Raw genomic sequence first — 24,240 nt, 5'->3', positions numbered from 1 at the left:
CTCTTGATGCAACCTATAATTCATGCGTGCATGCATCTTTTATCTTGGAGTCAACATTCAAAATTAGCGTTATACTACCATGTGGCAACATGACATTCTCGTCATTCATATAAACAAATAACACTTAACATAGTTCCATGACTACAAAAAGAATCACTATGATATCATTTGAGAGCCACAACAGCTGTTGATTGTTGCTTTGAGCTAGCAGTAGACTAATTAGGTGATGCATTGCAGACCCCGGCTGACTATGCATATATACGCAATCAATCTCTCCTTTCTTATCCGCCAGGATTCATATATCAGCCTTCGTATCAATCAATACATGGCGCTTTTATTCACTTGATAATGCATCTACCTAATGGCACCTTTGAGTCACGTGATCTAACACGGCCAAAAAACAAAAAAGAGAAATCAGAAGATGAATGCGCGGACCGGGAATCGAACCCGGGTCATCCGCGTGGCAGGCGGATATTATACCACTAAACCATCCGCGCTTCGTTATTATTTGAAATGTGAAGAACATCAGGAAGTTGTCAACTTCCAAATATGGAAGGTGATCCGATGGCAACAAAATTCACAATATGATGTAGCGGAATGCATACGCTATCGATTGATGAGCATGCGAGATCATTTTGGAAGCTCAATATGAAGTAATTTTAAAGTAAAAGTCCAATTAGCGATCATTGGCCAGAAGTCGGAGCTTGGTGTAGGTGCTGAAGAAGGGGTCATGGTTGCTATTCATCCTCAAGTTCCCTTGGTGAGTCATATTCTGGTTTGATGTACATCATCCACCTTCAATAAGCCATAAATTACATTTTGGCATCATTGATTTGTCATTCATTTGACAATATCATCAATTCCTTTCATGTTCTTTATCATCTGCGACAACCATTTAAAATAAATAGGCAAACCTACAACTAGAGATATACGTGAGGATCATATCTTTTATTTACGTGTACCTATTGTCTATCGTGAGGGTGATGATAATGATGGGTGAGTTGTGTGGTTGGGTGGATGGTGTGTATAGGGTAATTGAGTGGCCTCAGTGTAATAGCAGTAGGGGATTTAAACTTGGGGGACGGTGGCTCCACGACTTGAGAAAACGCTTCTCTTCTTTTTCTCCCACCTTTCCTTATTCCATTCACGACATCTCGATCAAGGTAATGTATTATAGAAGAGTGCTCTTGTTGGCTGTGAGGTGTTAACGTAGTTCTGAACATGCATTGTCAGGGAGTGAATGTGTCCAAGTGCTGAGGAATGAGCGTGGTTGGTGGTTGGCCATTGCCATGGCAATATCGTTGCTTCCTCTTGTTCGTTGCTATTCCCGCTCTACGCTTGGTGTCCACAGGTACATTCAGAGTCCAATGTTGCAGCAGAACTTGTTCCATTGACGTGTTAGCTTGTATAGAGGGCAAGTTTGGTTTCAACACGTTGGCTGGTTTGGCGTTTTGTTTCGGCTCAACTACACTACTACACCATGGTTTTCGATTTCCAGTAACCAACAACAACGGGTCTTTGTGTATATGGAAAAGGCAAGTGCAATGAAACAAACAATGAAAAGGGTGTTTATCGTGTGTGTGCTAATAATGAATTGAATAGGTTTCTTTGGTCAGGCAATGCAACTTGGGGGATCATCATCTCTTTGGGTTCAAGTCCCAGCCTGTATCAAGTGGCCGCTGCATCGCTCTGCACTAGCCAAGTGTGCTGGAAAAGCTTCTTGGAACGCGTCCAGGGCTCTATAGGCCTGCGTTGAGTTGAGGATGGGACGATGACGATGGATTTTTGGAAGAGCATGGTCACCGTGTTGAGGTAAAAGGGGATTTGCAACAGTTTGTGAATGTGTTTAACCAACAACGCTCTTCTCGTGATAGGCTCGTTCTTTCCTTTGAGAATTTCTTTTCATGAGGTGGGAAATGGTTGGAAGGATTGGGGATCATTCTTTCTTTGGAGAGGATGAATGAGAACAACTATGTATGAGCCCTAAAGACATTCACAACAATGACGATTACGATGATAATGACATTCACAACAATGACAATGATAACGACAACGAGATTTAAAAGGAAGCCTGCAAGATCCCATTCTCTTCAACTTGTGTGTTTTTGATATTTGCGACGAGGAGATTGACGACGGCTGACGAATACGAGTACGAGTACGAGTACGAACGATGACGGCTGACGAATACGAGTACGAGTACGAGTACGAACGATGACGGACGATGACTACGACGATGGTGGTGGTGGCAATGTAGCAAGGTAGCTAGATGAAATAAAGCATTGTTTATTTATTACACGCTTGGAGTCTGCTAGCTTGTGGATTACATACTATTGGTTCGAAAATGGAATAATAAAGATGGTCCGGTTCATGCAAGAAGTATATGGCTTTTGTGATACAATAAGGAGGAGTGGGATGACCTTGAGAAGAGAAAAAGTGAAGTGAACCCTCCATTGAGTTTCAGGATGAGTGATCCATCATTGGATTGGTTGCATATACAGATTGGTTTATGCAACTCGACCTTCTCCTACATGTATGTGATACACACATACCTTGACAAACCTTCATTATTGGATGCTGTTTACTTACGTACCTTCACAAAAGGCAATCATGATCATCATCCATTTGTGTAGCAACCTGTCAAGGACGTGTCTGTGTAACCACCACGAGCCGTTTCACTCAGCTCTTCATCTTTCCGTTAATGCAGCCGACACCATCCACTAGGAAAAAGCAACTCTATCACGCTTACAGCATAGGTAAAACATAAACGTGCCTGTATCTCCAAAGTTTACAATGAAACGTGGGGTCTTTGATAGAGCAATGTGCTCGGCCTGGCCAACAGCACCTTGTGTGAAAGTTTCGCGTTCAATGTCGCAATCAGCCCAAAAAATATTATTGGTCGTCGTCGTCGAAGAGGCCGACCCCCAGATCCAGTTTGGCTGGTGACGACATTGCGAAATTTGGGATTGGCAAGCTTGATCGTGAAACTTTCACACAAGGTGCTGTTGGCCAAGCCGAGCACATTGCTCTAATAAAAACCCCACGTTTCATTGTAAGGTTTGGAGATACAGGCACCTTTATGTTTGTAAGCGTGATGCTATATGAAGAGTGGTCTTTGTTCATTGTCAAGTAGGTGGACCCTGGAGAGCAAAAGATGCAGAAGGACCTCTTTGGGTAACTCAGCTAAAAAGTCAGGACTTCAGGGACAATGCATGACAGGTACGCAACCCTCACTTTTATGTCATACATTGGCAGCTAATAGCCACTTTTGTGCCTTCCCAACTTTTGTGCATTCTATTGTAGGTGGACGATGCTCCTGCTCTAGACATTCATTTCCATGATTAAAGTAGGTTGATCCGAGCTGATTTGGTTGAGCTACGCTCACACAAGGTTACATCGGTTGAGCTACATCGAGCGTGCTTTATGTCCAGAGTGATGTAATCTCTCGTTGACCGCAGCTCGGTCAAATCAGCTCGGATCAACCTACTTTAATCATGGAAATGAATGTCTGGAGCAGGGGCATCGTTCCCATGCAGTGGATCTCGCAACAATGATGATTGGATAAAAGTGGCCGTTAGCTAGCAATACTGCCTGTTCCTAGATGATCCATAAAGTAATTATACATTGACCCTTTCATTCATGCAAACGTAGCTGTGTTACACAACACGATCCTCTGCATCTTTTGCTCTGCCAGGGTCCAGCGACTTGACATTGAACGAAGACCACTTCCCATATAGCATCACGCTTACAAACATAAAGATGCCTGTATCTCCAAACCTTACAATGAAACTTGGGGGTTTGAATAGAGCAATGTGCTCGGCTTGGCCAACAGCACCTTGTGTGAAAGTTTCACGATCAAGCTTGCCAATCCCAAATTTCGCAATGTCGTCACCAGCCAAACTGGATCTGGGGGTCGGCCTCTTCGACGACGACGACCAATAATATTTTTTGGGCTGATTGCGACATTGAACGTGAAACTTTCACACAAGGTGCTGTTGGCCAAGCCGAGCACATTGCTCTATTCAAAACCCCAAGTTTCATTGTAAGGTTTGGAGATACAGGCACGTTTATGTTTTACCTATGCTGTAAGCGTGATGGAGTTGCTTTTTCCTAGTGGATGGTGTCGGCTGCATTAACGGAAAGATGAAGAGCTAAGTGAAACGGCACGTGGTGGTTACACAGACACGTTCTTGACAGGTTGCTACACAAATGGATGATGATGATGAAGATTGCCTTTTGTGAAGGTACGTAAGTAAACAGCATCCAATAATGAATGTGTGTCAAGGTATGTATCACATTTGCATGTAGAAGAAAGTCGAGCTGCATAAACCAATTTGTATATGTAAAAAGATACATATACCTATTGAATGAGTCACTCATCCTGAAACCCAATCGAGGGATCACTTCACTTTTTCTCTTCTCAAGCTCATCCTACTTCCCACTCCTCCTTATTGTATCACAAAAGCCATGTACTTCTTGCATGACCGATAACCGGACCACCTTCATTATTCCATCTTCGAAGCAATAGTATGTAATGCACAAGCTAGCAACCTCCAACAAGCGTGTAATAAATAAACAATGCTTTATTTCATCTAGCTATCTTGCTACTGTACATTGCCACCACTATCGTCGTAGTCGTCCTCCGTCACCATTCGTACTCGTACTCCTACTCGTACTCGTCACCAGTCGCCAATCTCATCCGTCACACCAACATCCAAAAACACGCAAGTTGAAAAGAATGGGATCTTGCAGGCTTCCTTTTGAATCTCGTTGTCGTTATCATTGCCATTGTTGTGGATGGGGTGATCATCGTAATCGTCGTCTCTACAAATAAGAAACCAGGCAAGTTAGACCATCTGATACCGGAATGATAACGATTTGGTATACCGTTAGGCGATCCTCTCCAAGGAAGAAAGCAAATCAGAAGGAATTCACAAACCAAATCACCACCATACGAGCAACGTCGGGCGATCCCTTGTTCTTGAGAAGGCACTGCACGAATAACGCAAGGCCAGTTCGATCCATGGCAAGGAAGGACATCACTTACGTAGAGTCCAGGCTCATAGTTGTTCTCATTCATCCTCTCCAAAGAAAGAATGATCCCCAATCCTTCTAATCATTTCCCACCTCATGAAAAGAAATCCTCAAGGGAAAGAACGAGCCTATCACGAGAAGAGAGTGTTGGTTAAGCACATTCACAAGCTGTTGCAAATCCCCTTTTACCTCAACACGGTGACCATGCTCTTCCAAAAATCCATCGTCATCGACCCATCCTCAACTCAACGCAGGCCTATAGAGCCCTGGACGCGTTCCAAGAAGCTTTTCCAGCACACTTGGCTAGTGCAGAGCGACGCAGTGACCACTTGATACAGGCTGGGACTTGAACCCAAAGAGATGATGATGATCCCCCAAGTTGCATTGCCTGACCAAAGAAACCTATTCAATTCATTATTAGTACACACACGATAAACACCCTTTTCATTGTTTGTTTCATTGCACTTGCCTTTGCCATATACACGAAGACCCGTTGTTGTTGGTTACTGGAAACCGAAAACCATGGTGTCGTATAGTTGAGCCGAAACAAAACGCCAAACCAGCCAACGTGTTGAAACCAAACTTGCCCTCTATACAAGCTAACACGTCAATGGAACAAGTTCTGCTGCAACATTGGACTCTGAATGTACCTGTGGACACCAAGCGTAAGGCGGGAATAGCAACGAACAAGAGGAAGCAACGATATTGCCATGGCAACCACGCTCATTCCTGTTGTCTAAGGCTTGCATGTGGGATGTTGTCTGCTCATCGGTGTCAAAGAAAGAGAAAAAAGCTACCCAGAGAACATTATGCACGACCCTTAATCCGTTTCAGACAACAACACCGCCTTTCTCTTCCTTAGTGTATTGCTTTGTTCCTCATTCAGACATTCGTACCATATATACTAGCATGTTGCATATTACCAAACATGTTATCAATAAAGTCCCTTCTCTTTACCTTGCTGCTTGTAATCAACATAGACTAAAAAAACACGTGATTGATCGGAGACAATCTGGAATCACGTGACTCCAAATCCTGACGAGATAAAACATGAATGCGTAGACGGGGAATCGAACCCCGACCTTCTGCTTGGAAGGCAGAAATTGTACCATTCAACTATCTACGCTGAACGTTATTTAAAAGTGAAACGTCACCCAGTTCCTATTGTATTGCCATATGGGGAACTAGTTTGAGTGATGGTGGTATTTGAAAATCCAAAAATAACTCGAGGGGCTATGGCCAAATGGATAAGGCGCCTGACTACGAATCAGGAGATTCCAGGTTCGACCCCTGGTAGCCTCGTAAATGAAAAAATCGATGTGTTTAATCGAAGTCTTTTTTTTGTTTTTCATTTTGGGGGTCACGTGACTTTATGGATTTAACCATAAAATAGCATTCCATCGATTTGCTTTCCTTTGGTTTTAGTTCAAGTTGATATCAAGTGTACCCATCATCCAGGCTAAGTTTATGTATAATTACTACTCGATCTTAATCCACTTTTCTTCTACCAAATAAACAGCCCACGACGAACTCTGATCTCGTCTGCTACTATTATAACCAACACACATATAAATGAACGAAAGAAAGAGATTTACTGAATTTATTCACGTGTATTACCAGAAATGTGTGGTTTCCAATTCTCAATATCATTATCGAATATGTTTTCCTTCATTGGTGGAGGAGATTGCTTGTTGGATACAACATGATACTTGTTTGGGGATGTGTCTTGATGCTGCTGGTGCTGCTGCTTCTTGTTGACTTGTTTATTGTCGTTCTCTTGTTGCTCTTCACGATCGTACAACAGTTGAGTAGCGGAAGTGTTGTGATCATCCATTTTGTGTTCAACGGATAGTGGTGGAACAGCGATACGAGCACTCTCAGGATCAGGATTGAACCATTGCTTTTGTTGGTCACCATTCATAACATCCAAACTTCGACGAGCTGCTTGTGCATAATTCCTTGTAGGCTGATTCATGTATGGACTTGGACGAATGCTATGGCTAAAGGAACGTGATCGAGGAGGCGATGGAAAGTTTTCACGATAATTGCTGCTGTCAAAGAATCCACGACCACTGCCCTTTGTCTTTTCAACTCGGAAGCTGGCCTGTGTATCATCGTAGCTGACATCGGATCCAAGATACTCTACATCGTCTTGTGACGTAGCGTTGCTGTTTCTACGTGGTTGCAACCACGACCAAGCTTGTCGTGTTAGTGAGGGACGTGCAGCAGGTCGTGGTGATGAATGCTCTTGTTGAAGTGGTGACGATGGCGATGGTGGAAACAAGAACGAATACGCCTTTTGCGACCATGACTCTCGACGTTGTTGCTGTTGTTGTTGCTGTTGCTTGCCACTCTTGTCATTGGTTACATCGGTGCCAGGGCTCCAAGTATTGAGCGTGTCAGCAAGCCTGTCAATGAGAGCATCGGTGCTTGTGGAAGAACGTCGAATTGCTTACAAGGCAAAATTTAAAGTTAAGACCAAAAGAAATATGCAGCAAGAGGAGCTGTCAGCAGACTTACCATTTTTGCCAGCTTCTTCAAATTTGTCCATCCAGGATTCACGTCTTTGAGGGGCAATGCTTGGTCGACTTGCACGAAGAGTGGGTTCTTTGCCTTTCCATCTTTTTTCAATGGCTCTTGACATGGCATATCCACCAAGTTGACTATCGCCTACGATACTTCCAGAGCGTCTTTCTTGTCTTGGATGGATCCCTTCATGAGATCGCGTTGGTGCTTGTACCGGATTATCTTGAGGGCTGTAGCTACTTTGTTCATGTCGATGGGGTTCACTAAACTCTCGTTGAATATTCATTCTTGGAAAAGGCCTGATCATTCTACCACAATCGCATGATTTTTTTTTCTCCTCGGGTGATTATGCAAGGGTTACTTGACTGAGCTGAGCTGGCGGGGGGAAGGACAACATCATACTCGCATGATAATTGAGGAGGGGTTTTCTATCCGCAAGGGTGTATTCTCTTCTATCATTGTTCAATCCTTCTATTATTCATCACCCTTTCCTTCTTGGCTACCCATGGCAACATCCACCGATTCAAACAAGTTACAGCTTCCCGATAGCTTTTTATCTGCTCCTCCAAAACGAGGAAGTACTCCTGGTCGACAACAAGGGCGCATAGTCGTCGTTGCATACGATGAAACTCGTGCTAGCGACGCCATCCTCGATCGTGTTATTCGAACAGGGTTACTTGAACCTAATGATGACATCCATCTCGTGCATATTCTTCAACAAAGCGATTTCTTTTCCAGCCTGACACCAAAAAACCTATCAAGCAACCTGTATCACAACATGCCTGCTGGCTACGACATGAACGTAGGAAGGTCATCCAACGGTAGCGATAGTGACCTTGTAAAGAACGTCAAAGAAGATTTGCTATTAGCTGTTGCCGATGTACTCAGGAAGCATTCGGTAAGAATAGGTACCAATATGGCATATCTTAGATATCTAACCTAAGAGCGTAGTTCAATAACGTACATTGCGAGGTCATTCAAGGTGACCCAAAGGAATCTCTTGTCGACTACTGTCGTAGCGTACACCCACTAATGATGATGACTGGCTCACGTGGTTTTGGTAAAGTCAAAAGGTATTGTATAGTATCATCATGCATAGAAAATGTATGGCAACTAACAAGCATATACATATCTATAGCTCCATCTTGGGATCGGTATCCGAATACCTCACAAAGCATTGCCCTTGCCCTGTGATGATTGTCAAGGTGACCGAAGCCGAAATCGAAGCCCGTAATAAGATGAATGAAGAAAAGCAGAAAACGTTCAAGCAGAGACTAGCTGATATGGGTCTTACAATGTGATACCGTGATTTGGCTCACTGCTATTATCCAATAATTGGGAAAAATGTACTACTTGTAATAATAAATGATTGTATTATTATGTCTATGGTTGAAGTCTTCTATGTGATTTTATCTATACAAGGATTCGACTAGAATACAAAACTCTCCAGGCCAATACCTGCTAATGCTGCATGCGTGCGTGACCTATTAAAAAGATATTAAGAAGATTGAACGCTTGTAATTGATTGTATCATTGACTTACTGGTATTCTGTCACATTCATCGATGATGGATCAGGAACATCAACAAAGGCAGCATCGATCATCTTCACTTGCATATCGTCTTCCATTTCCAAGGACCACATGTTAAGGCGCTGATCGGTTGATATCGAGAGTGCAGTGGTATTGTTCCGGATAAGTGCAACAGCTGGATTGGGGAGCAATGTTAGCTCATTGTCAACCATAAACCACGGGTAACTCACCTGTAACTGAAGATGCATGTGCACCAGGAATTACAAATGGATCCTCCATTGGAGTGATATCACCTGCGTCATTGATCCTTAACCTTGCAGCTGCAATAGCGTTATCCTCGCCACCAGTGAAAATGATAATAGTATCTAGTGTTCAAACCACGCATGTTAGCCGACACTTGCAATCGCCCTTCAAGAGCTGATGTAATCACCATTTTGTAATGCCACCGCCAGGCCATTTACTCCCGATTGATGTGCTCGATAAAAGTACACTGGCTCCGTAAATTTGGTTGCCGTACTCATGGGATCTTCTTCGAGTGCTGCAACATCCTCAATGGCTTCGTATAAGCGGTCACTGATATCCCATACGGCGATTCTGAAAATGATGGTATATGAATTTCCCATACAATACAACTCGAGTCCTCAAATTTCTCCCATTGCTTACCTTCCATCGGTAGCCGTGGTAAAGAATAGAATCCGATCCCGCTTTCCATTTGATCCTATCATACATATGATTAGAGGGTATGTGTGTATGCATGAAAGTACGCTATACCTGGAATCACAAGGTGGTCAGTCTGAAGTATACAACGGGTATGCCATGATCCATCTGCAAGGAGTGAAAAGCGTCGAGTAACTTCATTGAAAAGCCAAACCTAAGAAAATGGCGGTATTTAATATCATTATGACTGATACATTAAGAGTGCATACCCGAATAGTTGAATCTGAATATCCAGCTGCCACCAAATGTAATCCTCGTGCTGCATCAATTGCATGTACAGTAATATCCATAATTCGGGTTTCAATGACTTCGCTATTATTGCAACCAGAATCAGTATAGCCCTCCATATCGTAAGCAACCTTGGGTTGTTGATTCTTACCTCACTGTGGGACACGAAGCCCATTCAAGACAATTGACATCCATTGGTGTATTGTGTTCGTTGTCATTTGGCAATAGCAACTCAAGTTTCCAGCACCAGAGCTCTTGATTACCACCACTCGTGAAAATAAGGTTATCGATGCCTAGTCACGGATTAGTTTGCAAGCATATACCCCAACTTGATTGAGCATGTAGGTTTACCTTTGCTGACAACGATAGACTTGATGACCGATTTATGCCTTCGAATGCTTGCCAGGGTAACGTGCGATGGTTGCGGCGTTGAGAAATCTGTTGTAAAGTTGATAAGCTGATATGCATGCCTGTATATCACATCACATACATTGATTGATCCTAAGGATTGTATCTTCACCGCCTGTGGCAAATAAGACGGGTTTGGGCGACACTCCATGATCTTCAACAAGGGTATCTTGTAAAAAATCCCATCAGCCAAAAGTTCGCTTATACTCAACATGCCTCCCTACTTACCAAGGAACTGCAAGGCACGCACATCGCGACCATGGAAGTTTTCCTAATGAAAAGAACGTTAGATAGTAACCGGCAAAACGTTCATATATGGCACATACCTGTAGTACTGATTCATCAAAGCCATCATTGATCGATGAGCCGTCTCTAAAGTAGGCATACAGCTATATATCTATTAATACCTTGGTGGGCCATAGTGACATGTTTGGAATCATACCTTTTCTTTTCGGATAAACGCAAAGGTAGCGAGATTTAGCTTAGAGTCCAAAGCTTTGAATTGCCATCGACGATGTGCACCACCACATGCAACGGAGATCATCTATACCAAAAATAAGTCATCTTAACAAAGACACGTATCACCATTGCCCTAATCACCATTGTATACGAACCTCATAGCTCTTGGATTCATTGTACACAAAAAAGCGCTTGCGATAGAAACCCAGCAAAAGGAGCTCATTATCCACCCAAATTGCATCCTCAAGCCAACCCTTTGTCACTCTGTTGCGATACACTCTTTCCAGCATCCAATCGCGGCTTGTGACCGTATTATCTCCTTGACTGGCAATACCGAGGGGCGTCTTGTCGTCATCAAACTCCTCAACAATATCCTTTTGGTCTTGTTTAACAAGTCGATATTGAACAAAGCAGCCATCCCGCCCTGTTGTCCAAAAGATAATTTCATTGTTGTGCGGATGATCTTGTTTCACAGTGATATGGCTGACAGCTTGCTTGCCGTGTGAACGTCGAAGTTGCATCAATGGCTTTACTGATTGAATCGTGCTGGTCTGATCGCATGGTAGCTGATATAACACAAGTGCTGATTCTCGAGAACCCGCCAAGAATATCCTGTGTTGCTCGATATACGCAAAAGACATGGACGTGGTTCTTTCAATAGGGCGTTCAAGCACGAATTGGGTTTCCAAAGTGGGCTATAAACTTGCATGAGGGCTTTGTGTTTGCTTTTGTGTATAATGATATACATACTGCATTGGTTTCATGGAGCGTCAATCGATGGAAAAGCATTGGTTCATCAAAGGCAGTGGAGACGATGTAGTACACAGATGGATCTGAGATGCAATGTCAGCCACTCGTAAGCAATGCATGAAATGTGAAAGCGCACGGACATTATTTACCTTGTGATGCCTGGACATAGATTTCAAATACTTTTTGCTTGTGTGCAGTAATCGTTACAGGCTATCTCATTCCTATTAGATGATATTCATTGTCAAGGGCGTGGCATACATACCTCAAATTGCTGTTCAGTGCTAATGATTAGCAGTTGTCCTCCCATGTTACCAGCCACAAGAAAACGTCCACATGGCGAGCTTTCCATCGTTGCATATTTCTGGAAGTCATCATTGAAACAAAGCTCGGACCATTGCCCATCTTTGACCTTGAGAAAATAGCTACACAAGAGTGAGATACATTGAATACCACGCATCACCTATGTCATTACCTATCGCTGGTGAAAACGACAGCGGATCGATTGTCGATCAAGGAAAAATTGCGAATGAAGCTCGATTCAGGCTGAGAAGGTGGAAGCGCAATGTGTGCCAAATCATCTTCAGATTCTATGTATACGTTGTTAATTATGTGGATATGTCTCCATCCTTATAATGCACTTACCAATATTATTGTTGCGGATGGACATCAATGACCAAAGCCGGATTCCTGAATCTTGACCACCTGTTGCCACCATCTTCTTTTCGGGGCTAATCGCACAGCTCCAAACGTTTTTACCAACGTGTCCTTCCCAGCGAGCGAGACAATCGGCTTCATCATGATCAGAGTCATCCATCAGAATGTTTCTCCATACCCGACAAGTGGCATCCTATAGATATCATGAGTATATATATATTGTCATTGAAAGAAAGAAGAATGCGTATTACCTCGGAAATGCTGACAAGATATTGATCCACAAATTGGCAATCCCATATACGTGCCGTATGCCCGAAAATAACCAATGGTTTTCTATTACATCCATCCATCAGCCTTATGTGATTCCTTCATCCTCATTCCATTGATCCATTACCTCTCCTTTGTCAAAGACCAAACACGGATTGTGCGATCATCAGATACACTCGCCAACATGGAACCATCATTGCTGAATCGTACACCAAATATCACACCTTCATGGCCGACCAAACGATGCACGACAACGCCATCTCGATTGTCATCCAACTCAAAGACCTTCCATACATGAACTTCGTTGAACACTGTTCCAGCTCCAAGTACCAAATTGTCTCGCGTTGTGCCATTGAATCTTGCCGAGTATCTAGTACATTACGATTAGCAAATGACATGTTGTATAGACTTGAGAATACTCACAGGATACATTTGACCTGGCATTGTACGTGATGAACAAGGACGGGCTTTTCATTCTCCATATTGTAAACTTGAACTTGGTTGTGTGCAAATGCAAGTGCAAGCTATCACATCCCATATTAGAGAAGGGCCCTCTCGTTATTTTGAATGCCACATACCTCTCCTGTTTCCAGCTTTGTCGCATCCATGATCCAGTCCGCAAATTGGAAAGCAGGTCCTAATGATACGCTGTCGGCCAATGTTAGATTCAGCATGTCACATGGCAAGAATAATGCAATTTACCTAACATCATCTTCGGAAACTTGATGCACGCGTATCTCTCTAATCGTCTTCGATCCATAGATGAAATACGTCTTCGAGTGAGGAGATGAGTCGGTATCCACTACAATGATGTGAGATGTTAGTGTATTGAAAGATGTATCGCGTTCATAGTTTTTGAGCTTGACAGCTACCTGGTACGATTCGATGTATGCGGTTTGCTGGGAGGGCCGTTTCGGTGACGAGTAGGTTGCCAGTATGGACGTTGTAAATTTTGAGGAATGGGCCGTGACCAACGATCAAGATCTTCTCATTGTAAAACTCAAGGCTCGTGACGATACCGGCAAACAACGCTTTGCTATTCGGCAACACCTACAGCGATTCACAATCAGATTCTCAAAGCGATCGTACAATGTGCGTGTATGCGTGTGTGGCGGTATACCTGCTGTAAAGCGTCCAATGTCGGCATGAGTAGAGGTGGACAAGTTGAACCCGTGCAAGAAGAGCGGCTGATACAAGCCTTCTGCCAAATTTGGATGTGAATCAAAACCATCTCCACCCCCATCACCTTTATTCTTGAACCTTGTTCCTTGACAATAAACACACGTCATGTGACAGGCATACCACAAGTTTATAGTGTACAAGTGTCATGATAGTTCTTGCATAAAAGAAGTTCCGGGACTGTGTAATTTTTTTGTCGTCATGGAAATGATCCATTTCGAATGCATTGATAATGCGAGATCCTCGCAGTAAGCGATATGCATCTACCCAAATGTTACACCTCGGGCAAAGGGAACATACGCGCTAATAGGGAAGGAAATCCAGTCATAATGAAGGACAACATGAGGAGGAGGATGAGTAAAATGTGCTGTGATGGATGTCGTCATATGCAAGGCATTTGCACAAAGTAGCTGGAATTACGGTTGGATTGAGAAACAAACCATTGTTGATTCTGACAAGGGGAGCAAAGGAGTGATTGGATGGTCCTTTTGTTATACCAAGCTGTGATTCTGCTATGTTGTGACAGGATTGCATGCTACTTTCTAGGTGCATTTGGACCATCCATTGGAGAGACTTTAAACCAGGAGAGTGGGCAAAAGTTCTTCTCTCGGTATGGGGTTTCAGAGCCGCAAGCCGATTATCATTTTATTGTGTGTATCAGAATCTGTTTACTACATGCAACTTCATGCATGAGCTGAGTGATATTCAAGTGTGCTACACACACAGCAACCCCAGCATCATATCACTCGTTCCCCTTTTCATTCTCTTTTTCCCTTTTTCAACGTCCTTCTACTTTATAATACAGCAATCATCTAATTCTCTATCTTCCCTCGTATCATCATGCTGAAAGAAGCCCTTGTCAATTTCGCTCATTATAGCTCGTTCTCGTCATTTTTTGGCCGGCAGCCCTCTTCCCACAGCAATAGCATCCACCGGCAGCAGCAAATTGATCCATGTATGCTGCTAGCGTCTGCAGATAGTACCCGTAGCATAAATACGCCTCCCCCTCCATATGAAAAGATTGAGAATGACATTGACCTTAGCCATAACACGAAGGAGGAGGGATGCAACGATAATTTGCTGGATGATAAGCTCATTAAGCAATCTGTTACTCTGCTCCAGCTTGCTCCCGATGTACCACGCAACATGGCTTTAGACCTATACATGGTGGGTCTCGAAAGAATGATCGCTGCATTGCCATGTAAGTTGTAATTGGTTTTTTATTCACCACAATGCACCCGTACTTATGAAAGTTGTATAGTGGACACTGATCCTCAAGCAAAAGCTATCTTAAGGAAAAAGCTACAAGATATCACAAGTCGTTATCAGCTTGAAACCAGCCCTGGTGGTAGCAATGATAGCAAGGATTATTCTGACTTGGTGGTGCGAGCTGCTGTTGCCCTAAAAGCAAGCCCTATTCCAGGTGAGATCAGTGCATCTATTATTGTGAGGATTGTAACTGACGTCTTGGTCTAGACTTCATGCACTGGGTCCTTTCATCCATGCTACAAGGGATTTGTCATCTGGATAAGAAGCTATGTATTCGACAACATGTGTGGACCATGGCATCGAAAAGCATCACTAAAATGATTGACCTTGATAATCAGTATCACTTGCATCATGCTGCTACTCGATTGGTCTATACAGGATTTACCACGATATGCAAGGCATGCGTAGCATACACCGAAGCCCCTAGTTATAATGAAATCAAAAAGCATGCATAAAGAAAATGAGAGTGGAAAAAAAGGGGGAAATAGATAATTACACCACATCCATTATGCATTTTTCCATTTATTGGTTTCCTGATGAAGAAAGGCTTTGTATAGGCCAATCATAATTGGCATCTGAGCGATCATAACCATATTTACGTACAAAGCTAGTTAATTCCTCGGGTCCACGCGAGCCATAAGGGTATGTCTTGATATCAATGTTGGCACCCTGACGATCAATTTCATGCAAAACAGGCGTAAAGATCTTCCATGCTGCCTCCAGCTCATCTTTTCGTACGAAATTGGAATGATCACCCCGTAGCAAATCCAATAGCAATGACTCATATGCATCAGGGATATCGAGATCCTTGTAACGATCATGATAGGAAAGATCAAGATCACTTTGAATGGTTTGATAGGATAGCCCTGGTTGCTTGTTGTTGAATTTGACATACACCGCCTCTTGTGGCTGCACGCGAAGCACAAGCTCATTCCTTGGTGAGCCCTTGTAAAGGCTGCCTGCAACATTTCGGAATTGCACCCGTACTTCCACCTTGGCATCATCAAGTGCTTTGCCTGCTTTCATAATAAATGGCACACCTTCCCATCGCTCGTTTTGTACCCAGCACGTCATTGCTGCAAACGTTGGCGTCTTGCTCTGCTTGTTTTTGAGAGTGTCATCCTCAAGGTATCCTGGCTTCCCATTGGCACCCACATATTGTCCCAACAATGTATCTTCAAGCACAATGGGTGGAATACATTTGAGCACCTTGACTTTTTCATCCCGAATCGCCTCTGCGTCTGTTGATATAGGCCGCTCCATTGCAATCAATGATAGCACTTGTAGAAGATCTACATGAAATCTACACTTTAGTTTCACAAGAAAGCGTTACACCAGTGATTGCTATTACATACGATTTTGCATCACATCCCTCACAATGCCAAAGTCGTCAAAGTATCCACCACGTCCCTCGGTACCCACTCGCTCCTTGAATGTAACTTGCACGTTGTCAATGTACTTGCGATCCCAAATTTGATTGAAAAAGATGTTGGCAAAGCGCACCATCATGACATTCTTGACCATTTCTTTGCCGAGGTAGTGGTCAATGCGATAAATCTATTATTACAACAACAACCCAAAAAGATACATGAGTGACTTTTCTCAGCAACAGTGAAGATACAATGCAATTACCTCTTTTTCGCTATAGAGTGCGTTGAGCTCACGTGCCAACTGGTTTGAAGATTCAGTGTCCATGCCAAATGGTTTCTCCACAACCAATCTTGTCAATCCTTCCTTCGCATAAACATTCTTCTTGAGACCCTTGGCAACAGGCACAAATAGCGAAGGCGGCAGAGCCATATAGAATACACGGTTCCGCTTGCCAGGGGAGATGCCTCTTTGTTCTTCGCTTTGGTGGATCGTCGTATCAAGAGTCTGCCATGATTCATCTTGGTCATATTGGCCTGATTGGTAGGTTGTCATTGACTTGAACTTGTCGAGCTGCTGTTTGGTGGTCTCATCCTTGATTTTGATAAAGTGCGTGATACGATCATGATATGCTTCAATGGTCATCTTGGTGCGTGCGTAACCAATGATGTGGGTGTCGTCGGGCAAATACCCCTTTTGATATAGGCTAAACAGAGCCGGATACGTCTTCTTTTTGGCCAAATCACCAGATGCACCGAGTACTAAGAAAGATTATCAGTAAAGATGTTCTCTTTTTCTCTTGAATTGTATCATAAAGGGCAAGATGACGATGCATGTGCTCTTCACATTCCTTTCCGGTGGTAGTATAGTGATGCTTACCAATAATGGTCACTGATCCATGTAACTCGGCGGATACTTGTTGAGAGATGGTATCGGCAGATGTGGTCATGATGGATTGGATATTGCTAAGAGAACAAGTAGAAGAAAAGAGAGTTACCATTCCCAAGTTCGAGCTTAAGTATCTTGAATTTGTGTGACATACCTAGCCCGAATATAGCATGATAGAGTTTCCGATGAAAAGCACTTGATAGCACACGCAAAACGATTTCCTTGTGCTTGATGCGGTTCGTGAACTTTAATCACTGTTCCCACATGATGCCCGCCCACTGGCATAGACTATAATCGATAAACATCAACATGAATGGGCGTGTATCTTGCATCATCCATGATCATCGTGCATACCTTGATCATCATTATGCAGGATTCAAGGTGTGTATGTGTGACCGTCAGGTACAGGAATAAAGGTGCCCGATATCTGCAACAAAGATCACTTGTTCAATTATCGTATCCATGGCAGCAAGTCGTTTCATACCAAGAGCTACCTTTTCATATGATCGAGTTATCAACTGGTTTCCAGGACACATGGCCAAGGGTCTCCGGGTGATTTCAGAACGATTGAATGCAGTCGATCTTGTCGTTGAAGTGCGCGATGCTCGTATTCCTTTGTCGTCCGTCAATCCCAACTTTGAACGAGTCGTTGGTCGTAAGCCGAGGCTAATTGTATACAACAAGTACGATCTTGCTGATCCGGACACCAAAGGACCAGTAACGAGAGCATTGAAACGACACAATACACCCGTGCTATTTACGAGCTGCCAAAACGATCAACATGTACGCAGCATCCTTCGATACGCAGCGTCGTTAGCCGATCCCATTCCACAACTGAATCTCATGGTTGTTGGTATGCCGAATGTCGGCAAGTCGTCGTTGTTGAATGCGTTACGGCGAGTTGGTGTTGGCAAAGGCAAGGCGGCTGCAACAGGAAATCAACCGGGGGTTACACGTTCAGTGGTAGGCACCGTCAAAGTGCTTGAGCATCCAGCCATTTATCTTATCGACACACCAGGTGTGATGGTGCCTCATATTGCAGATCCAGTGCGTAGCTTAAGAGTGGCATTGACGGGTGGTATCCGGGATCATTTGGCGGATGAGCAAGTAATGGCTGATTATTTACTGTATGAGCTTAATCGGCGACATGCTCACGAGGTGTACACATCCTACTTTGGGTTATCGGAACCTACCAATGACATTCATGTGCTTTTAGAGGCGGTGGCACGGCGCATTGGAGCGGTTGTCAAAGGGGGCGAACTGGACCTTACCATGGCAAGCAAGTTTTTACTTAAGCAATATCGACAAGGCAAATTGGGAAGATTCACCCTGGATGACACGGAACCGGATACCCTGCAGGCCTTTTTCGACAAGACACAGACACCCAATTTGAATCAAATCTCGAGCCGAAGACAAGAAAAGAAGCTCGCCAAATTAGCTCGAAGAAAAGAAGAACGCCAAAAGCGACAACATAAGGATTGATGAATCAAATACTATTACGCATGTATAAAGCACCTTTAGAGAGAGCAATCATACCACGCATGTCATTTCACTGTGCCGAATAAAATATTGTCATTCTATTTTTTGCTGCATAAGAACACCTCCTCTCAAAACCCCCTTGGAACTGGTCATCATCTTTCCTCCCCTTCTTCCTCCAGTATCATACTCCGAGCCACAGAAAGAGAAAGTTCAGTGAAGGGGTCGAGTAATTACAGATCTCCCAACTCCCTAATCCTTTCTCCATGGTAAGGTATCTATGAAGGTATATGGTCACATGCGATTTATTGAATAATGTCAACCATCGTATAATACAATAATCGCCATCCATCTTCGATCAATCATCATGTCACAGACACAAAGAACCCAAAAGCAACCAAGAACAATGTCCATTGTCATATCGTAGCCAAACAAATAAAGAAGCTTTGATATAGCGCCGCGCATTTGATCATATCCTGGATCTCACTCTAACCCCCTGATACTTGTACTAAATGTCTCCTTTTACACGGCATCACAAAACGGTACAAAAGTGGAATTCACCAAATCAACATGGTTCAAGTTTGATGTCTTGTTTCAATTTCTGCTTGTGCGCAGCCATAACAGCCATCCCGTTCTCTTTCAGGACTTGTTGACTTGCATGTAATCAGCACACCACTCACACATTTAAAAAATCCCATTCTCCCTTTTTCATTGTTTGAAGTATTTCTTTCTCTTTTTCCCTTCCCTTCGTTTTTTTCTTTCATTCATTTTCCTTTCCTTTCACATTGCAACATTATCATGCGAACAATTCATGCTGCATCCGTCCTCGTATTTGCAGCATCCGCATCAGCAGCAACATTCAAAGTCGTAGCACCTGGTGCATCTGACAGCGTCCAAGTCTCCGTCAATGGTGAAAAAGTTGATCTCCACGCCGATGATCCTCAAGTGCCATATTACACAGGCCAAGCATCATGCTCAGGCACTTGTAAATACAAGGTAAGAGCTATACAACCCCATGTTGTCATGCATACATACTCATAGAATGATAATAGTATATCGTCGATGGAAACGAGGAAAACTTTGATCGCACGTTGGAAGCCGAAACGACCCAAAATGATATCTTTCAGCGACAAGTGACTTATGCTACATCGCTACCTGATTTGCCTAGACCCGTCGCTGACACTGTAAGTGTTATTAAGATGCTTCTTCAATGCATCATTATTAACATGTTATTGCTATCTGCAGCCCGAATGGACACGTGGTGGAAAGAAAGGTGCCATTTGGGATGACCACTACATTCCTAGTATCTTTATCAATGGTGATCCAAACGACATGGAAACGATCGTCAAGAAATTGACCAAGGAGAAGAAAAAGAAAAAAGCAAACAAAAAGTTCCCCGTTACCTTTACTATCATTGGCCCTAATGAAGTGCAGACATTCAAGGTAAACAAAGAATGCATGCATTGACTTGCATACATGTTACTCATTCAACATGCATTTATATGACAGGATTGCCAATTTGGGTTGCATGGCGGTGGCAAAAAGCATAATGATGCCAAACAAAGCTGGGAATGGTCATTACCCGAAGGTCAATTTCTTGATCACCGTAACTGGTTCAAGCTTCGACATATGGAAGAAGACCCAACACAGATGCGAGAGAAGCTGTATGCTGATGTGCTCGATGCTATGGGTGCTCCTGGCAATCGTGCCAACATGGTGCGACTTTTCATCAATGGCCAAGGCTTTGGCACGTTTAATATGCTTGATGATGTGATTCACTACAGCTACATACGTGCTGTTTTTTACAATGGTCAACCTCCTCTCAAAATGGGTCCATTGTATGATGGCTCTTCTGGTGCCGATTATCAATACCTGCCAGAAGATGAGAGCCACATGTATTCTTGGCAGCCTGCTGATGGTAGTCCTGAAGGTCCTGAAGCTGTACAAGAATTGGCAAAAGCCTTCAAAGACGTTGACGTCAAAGATGATGCACAAATTGATGAATTCTCAAAGAAGTTTGACATTACCTCGTTCCTCAAATTTATGGTGGTCGAGTACTTGACAGGCGATTGGGATGGTTATTGGATGCAGCAAACGAACGACGCTACCTATCGTGATCCCACCGAAGACAACAAGTGGTATTACCTTGGTCAGGATTATGATGCAACATTTGGTGTCAACCTTGCTGAACCTGAAGGACATGATTTTGTCAACATTTCATACAAGGAATTCCCCAAGCGTTACCCTAACGCTGTTATGATCAATCGTTTGCTTGAAAATGACCACATTCGAGAGCGCTTTGAGACATACCTAAAAGACACAGTGACTATGCTCTTCAACAAGAACACCCTTGGCCGTCGTATCCATGCCTATCACGAATTCATTTCTCATGACTTACGATGGGATCGTAGCATCAAGCAACAATCCTCTGGCAACCTCTTTGGATGGACATATGAGCAAACATCCGAAAATTTGTACCACAGCGTCAATGCACCTAATCCTGATAGCACAGGTGGTGGTGCTGATTGGGGCTTACTTGAATGGATCGAAGCAAGATCCGAAGCTGTTGCCAAAGAATTCAACCTTGAGTTTTTGAGTGCTGAGGAAGCATTGTCTCGATCATTAGCTCCTGCTAACAACAACAATGCAGCAACAACACCACAAACACAAGACCCACAGCAAAATGGCGATAACAATGAGCAATCCAATGATACAGGATCCTCTTTAGCGGGTGATGCAGAATCAGCTGAAAAGGATAGTCTCAAGCTACATCCAGATTCTTCTTCTGGAGCAGCACCAGCAGCAGCCATCCAACAACCGTTGACAATGGCCCTTTCCACTATGGCATGTGTGATGGTGGCGACTATGGTTGGATACCCCTTTTAATGATAGTAAACCATTCTTTTATTTGAATCAAGATTATAAAGACTAGTTATAGTATTACAAGGTAGTTGTTGTCATGTTGATCTGGAAAAAGCAATCTCCGAGATGCATTAGTCAAACCCGGGATGGGAAGATAAAGCGATCCGGCCAATGACACCAGTGATCGTAATCGGCACGTGAAAGATCTCACTTGCGGTAAAATTTGCCCTGGGAGCCTTTCATCCTTCTCGATACTTGTCTTTCTTGATCTTTTTACTTTTCTTTCTCTCCCCACTCTCTCTTCAATAACACGTCATGTCAAGTCTTCTTCGTGGGGCTAATCGCCTTCGATCCACATATGCTCGTCGTGGTGCTGCTGCTCCTTTATTAGCTAATGCTACTCGCGTATCCACACACAAAGTGTCTCTTCCTATTACTACCCGACTCACTACTGTACGCTGCTTATCCACTACTCAACCTCGCTCCATTTGGATTCCTAATCGCGAGTCTCTTGGTGAAGACGATCCTCGTCTCTCTGAACAATTCGAAGACGAGACTGACGTGGTCATTGTGGGTGCTGGTCCTGCTGGTTTGTCAGCTGCCATTCGTCTCAAGCAACTTGCCAATGAAGCCGACAAGGAATTGCGTGTCATGGTGGTTGAAAAGGCTGGTGAAGTTGGTGCACATACATTGAGTGGTGCTGTTCTTGAGCCTCGTGCTTTGAATGAGCTTATTCCTGATTGGCAAGAACGTGGTGCTCCTCTTAACACGCCTGTGACAAGTGACAATATGCGTTTCCTTACATCGACCATGGCTATTCCTCTTCCCCATCCTCCTCAAATGAACAACAAGGGCAACTACATTGTGTCTCTCAGCAACTTTGTAAAGTGGCTCGGTGAACAAGCTGAAGAATTGGGTGTCGAGATCTATCCTGGCTTTGGTGGTAGCGAGGTGCGTTACAATGAAGATGGCAGTGTTGCTGGTATCAACCTCAACGATGTGGGTCTTGACAAGAACTTTGAACCCAAGGTAAACGCGTAATTTGTTATTTTTTCTCACGGTCAATGATGTGTGTATTAATGCTGTTGACGTAGGACATGTACGAGCGTGGTATGGCAGTCAAGGCCAAGGTGACTCTTTTCGCTGAAGGTTGCCATGGCTCATTGAGCAAGACCGTCATCAACAAGTTTGATTTGCGCAAGGATAGCCAACATCAAAAGTACGGCATTGGTTTGAAGGAGGTCTGGGAAGTCGATCCTGCCAAGCATGAACCAGGCACTGTCATTCACAGCATTGGTTGGCCAACCGATATGAACACTTATGCAGGCAGTTTCTTGTATCATTTCGAGCCTGAGAAGCATTTGGTGGCCATTGGTTATGTCGTCGGCCTCGATTATGAGAATCCTTACTTGAGCCCTTACAAGGAATTCCAGGTAGGTTGAATTTTGGGAGAGGGGGCAAAATTGTCAACAAGGGCATAGAGAGCGTGGGAATAATGTGACACACATACTAATTTAGTCATCATCAATGCATCCATATAGCGCTTCAAGCACCATCCTTCCGTTGCACCTCTTCTTGAAGGTGGCAAATGTATCTCATACGGTGCCCGTGCTATCAATGAGGGTGGTTATCAATCTATCCCCAAACTCGCTTTCCCTGGTGGTGCTTTGATTGGCTGCTCAGCAGGCTTTTTGAACTTGCCAAAGATCAAGGGTACTCACACTGCCATGAAGTCCGGTATGCTTGCTGCCGAAGCTGCTTATGAAAAGATCATCGGCCAAGGTGAAGGTGAAGCTGAGACACAAGAACCTATCATGTTGGACAACTACGAGGACAGCTTCAAGAAGTCTTGGGTACACGACGAGTTGTATGCTGTTCGCAATTGTCAACCTTCCTTCCACACATCTCTTGGCCTTCTCGGTGGTGTACTGTACTCTGGTTTAACTACCATGATTACCAAGGGCAAGGAACCATGGACATTCAAGCATAAAAAGACCGATTGGGAATCCCTTAAGCCTGCTGCGTAAGTTTGTTTTTCATGGCTAATGATGGCGTTTTGTACTTACATCTTATACTTTAGTGAGAGCAAGCCTATTGATTATCCCAAGCCTGATGGTGTTATTTCCTTCGATCTCTTGACCAATGTCGCTCGCACTGGCACCAACCATGCAGAAAATCAACCTGTGCATTTGCGTCTCCGAGATAAGGATGTGCCTGTGGAACGTAACCTTGCGGTGTTTGACGGACCTGAAAACCGATTCTGCCCTGGTAAGTTTGAGAGATTGGATATATGGCAAAAGTGAAATTTCAAATGGTTGACGGCTATTTTCACTTTTCAGCTGGTGTGTATGAATACGTCGAAGATGAAGCAAACCCTGGCCAAAAGCGCCTTCAAATCAACTCCCAAAACTGCATTCATTGCAAGACGTGCGATATCAAGGATCCTTCACAAAACATTGACTGGACTGTGCCAGAAGGTGGAGGAGGTCCTCAGGTGAGATACTTTGATTGGGTGTGTGTGGTTGATTAACTTTTATTAACATGCTCTTCCATAGTACGTGTATACCTAAGCTACAAAGCTCATCCTTCAACAATAAACACCCGTTCCCAAATTTAACGCCTATATCG

At 43.6% G+C, this 24,240-nt stretch overlaps 8 protein-coding genes and 3 non-coding genes across 11 annotated transcripts; 6 read left to right on the top strand and 5 right to left on the bottom strand.

Moving 5' to 3' along the window:
• Positions 1–426: 426 nt before the first annotated feature.
• Positions 427–497, bottom strand: O0I10_004686. The gene has a single exon. It is a non-coding gene; the product is annotated as a tRNA-Gly (tRNA).
• A 5,589-nt stretch (positions 498–6,086) lies between these two features.
• Positions 6,087–6,157, bottom strand: O0I10_004685. Its single transcript has one exon. It is a non-coding gene; the product is annotated as a tRNA-Gly (tRNA).
• Positions 6,158–6,260: 103 nt separating this feature from the next.
• On the top strand, positions 6,261–6,333 carry O0I10_004684. The gene has a single exon. It is a non-coding gene; the product is annotated as a tRNA-Arg (tRNA).
• Positions 6,334–6,631: 298 nt separating this feature from the next.
• O0I10_004683 (uncharacterized protein) lies at positions 6,632–7,843 on the bottom strand (the record flags this gene model as incomplete). The annotated part of the gene is made up of 2 exons (XM_058484740.1): positions 6,632–7,482; positions 7,552–7,843. The coding sequence occupies 2 exons, from the start codon at positions 7,841–7,843 to the stop codon at positions 6,632–6,634; spliced, it is 1,143 nt and encodes a 380-aa protein (XP_058344617.1).
• Positions 7,844–8,062: 219 nt separating this feature from the next.
• O0I10_004682 (uncharacterized protein) lies at positions 8,063–8,858 on the top strand (the record flags this gene model as incomplete). The annotated part of the gene is made up of 3 exons (XM_058484739.1): positions 8,063–8,455; positions 8,509–8,630; positions 8,696–8,858. 3 exons carry the CDS (start codon positions 8,063–8,065, stop codon positions 8,856–8,858), a joined length of 678 nt encoding a protein of 225 aa, XP_058344616.1.
• A 128-nt stretch (positions 8,859–8,986) lies between these two features.
• Positions 8,987–13,330, bottom strand: O0I10_004681 (uncharacterized protein; the record flags this gene model as incomplete). Its single annotated transcript, XM_058484738.1, has 24 exons — positions 8,987–9,041; positions 9,100–9,262; positions 9,318–9,452; positions 9,518–9,681; positions 9,751–9,805; positions 9,859–9,958; positions 10,014–10,116; positions 10,184–10,325; positions 10,384–10,470; positions 10,523–10,609; positions 10,669–10,711; positions 10,767–10,829; positions 10,883–10,984; positions 11,055–11,594; positions 11,650–11,732; positions 11,799–11,859; positions 11,912–12,071; positions 12,122–12,236; positions 12,292–12,496; positions 12,555–12,636; positions 12,698–12,940; positions 12,994–13,094; positions 13,149–13,207; positions 13,273–13,330. The coding sequence occupies 24 exons, from the start codon at positions 13,328–13,330 to the stop codon at positions 8,987–8,989; spliced, it is 3,006 nt and encodes a 1,001-aa protein (XP_058344615.1).
• Positions 13,331–14,589: 1,259 nt separating this feature from the next.
• Positions 14,590–15,473, top strand: O0I10_004680 (uncharacterized protein; the record flags this gene model as incomplete). The annotated part of the gene is made up of 3 exons (XM_058484737.1): positions 14,590–14,950; positions 15,011–15,172; positions 15,226–15,473. The coding sequence occupies 3 exons, from the start codon at positions 14,590–14,592 to the stop codon at positions 15,471–15,473; spliced, it is 771 nt and encodes a 256-aa protein (XP_058344614.1).
• Positions 15,474–15,540: 67 nt separating this feature from the next.
• O0I10_004679 (glucose-6-phosphate dehydrogenase) lies at positions 15,541–17,335 on the bottom strand (the record flags this gene model as incomplete). The annotated part of the gene is made up of 4 exons (XM_058484736.1): positions 15,541–16,310; positions 16,374–16,575; positions 16,651–17,147; positions 17,266–17,335. 4 exons carry the CDS (start codon positions 17,333–17,335, stop codon positions 15,541–15,543), a joined length of 1,539 nt encoding a protein of 512 aa, XP_058344613.1.
• A 401-nt stretch (positions 17,336–17,736) lies between these two features.
• On the top strand, positions 17,737–18,756 carry O0I10_004678 (ribosome biogenesis GTP-binding protein YlqF; the record flags this gene model as incomplete). Its single annotated transcript, XM_058484735.1, has 1 exon — positions 17,737–18,756. One exon carries the CDS (start codon positions 17,737–17,739, stop codon positions 18,754–18,756), a length of 1,020 nt encoding a protein of 339 aa, XP_058344612.1.
• A 792-nt stretch (positions 18,757–19,548) lies between these two features.
• O0I10_004677 (uncharacterized protein) lies at positions 19,549–21,636 on the top strand (the record flags this gene model as incomplete). Its single annotated transcript, XM_058484734.1, has 4 exons — positions 19,549–19,746; positions 19,803–19,934; positions 19,996–20,193; positions 20,260–21,636. 4 exons carry the CDS (start codon positions 19,549–19,551, stop codon positions 21,634–21,636), a joined length of 1,905 nt encoding a protein of 634 aa, XP_058344611.1.
• Positions 21,637–21,927: 291 nt separating this feature from the next.
• Positions 21,928–24,182, top strand: O0I10_004676 (uncharacterized protein; the record flags this gene model as incomplete). The annotated part of the gene is made up of 6 exons (XM_058484733.1): positions 21,928–22,641; positions 22,707–23,045; positions 23,154–23,635; positions 23,693–23,880; positions 23,952–24,106; positions 24,168–24,182. The coding sequence occupies 6 exons, from the start codon at positions 21,928–21,930 to the stop codon at positions 24,180–24,182; spliced, it is 1,893 nt and encodes a 630-aa protein (XP_058344610.1).
• Positions 24,183–24,240: the final 58 nt, after the last annotated feature.

Source organism: Lichtheimia ornata (assembly GCF_029851405.1).
Source record: "Lichtheimia ornata isolate CBS 291.66 chromosome Unknown scaffold00017, whole genome shotgun sequence".
In the NCBI taxonomy this organism is placed as follows: Eukaryota; Fungi; Mucoromycota; class Mucoromycetes; order Mucorales; family Lichtheimiaceae; genus Lichtheimia; species Lichtheimia ornata.
Note: the sequence above shows the minus strand (reverse complement) of the source record. Positions and strands in the feature narration are given on the sequence as shown.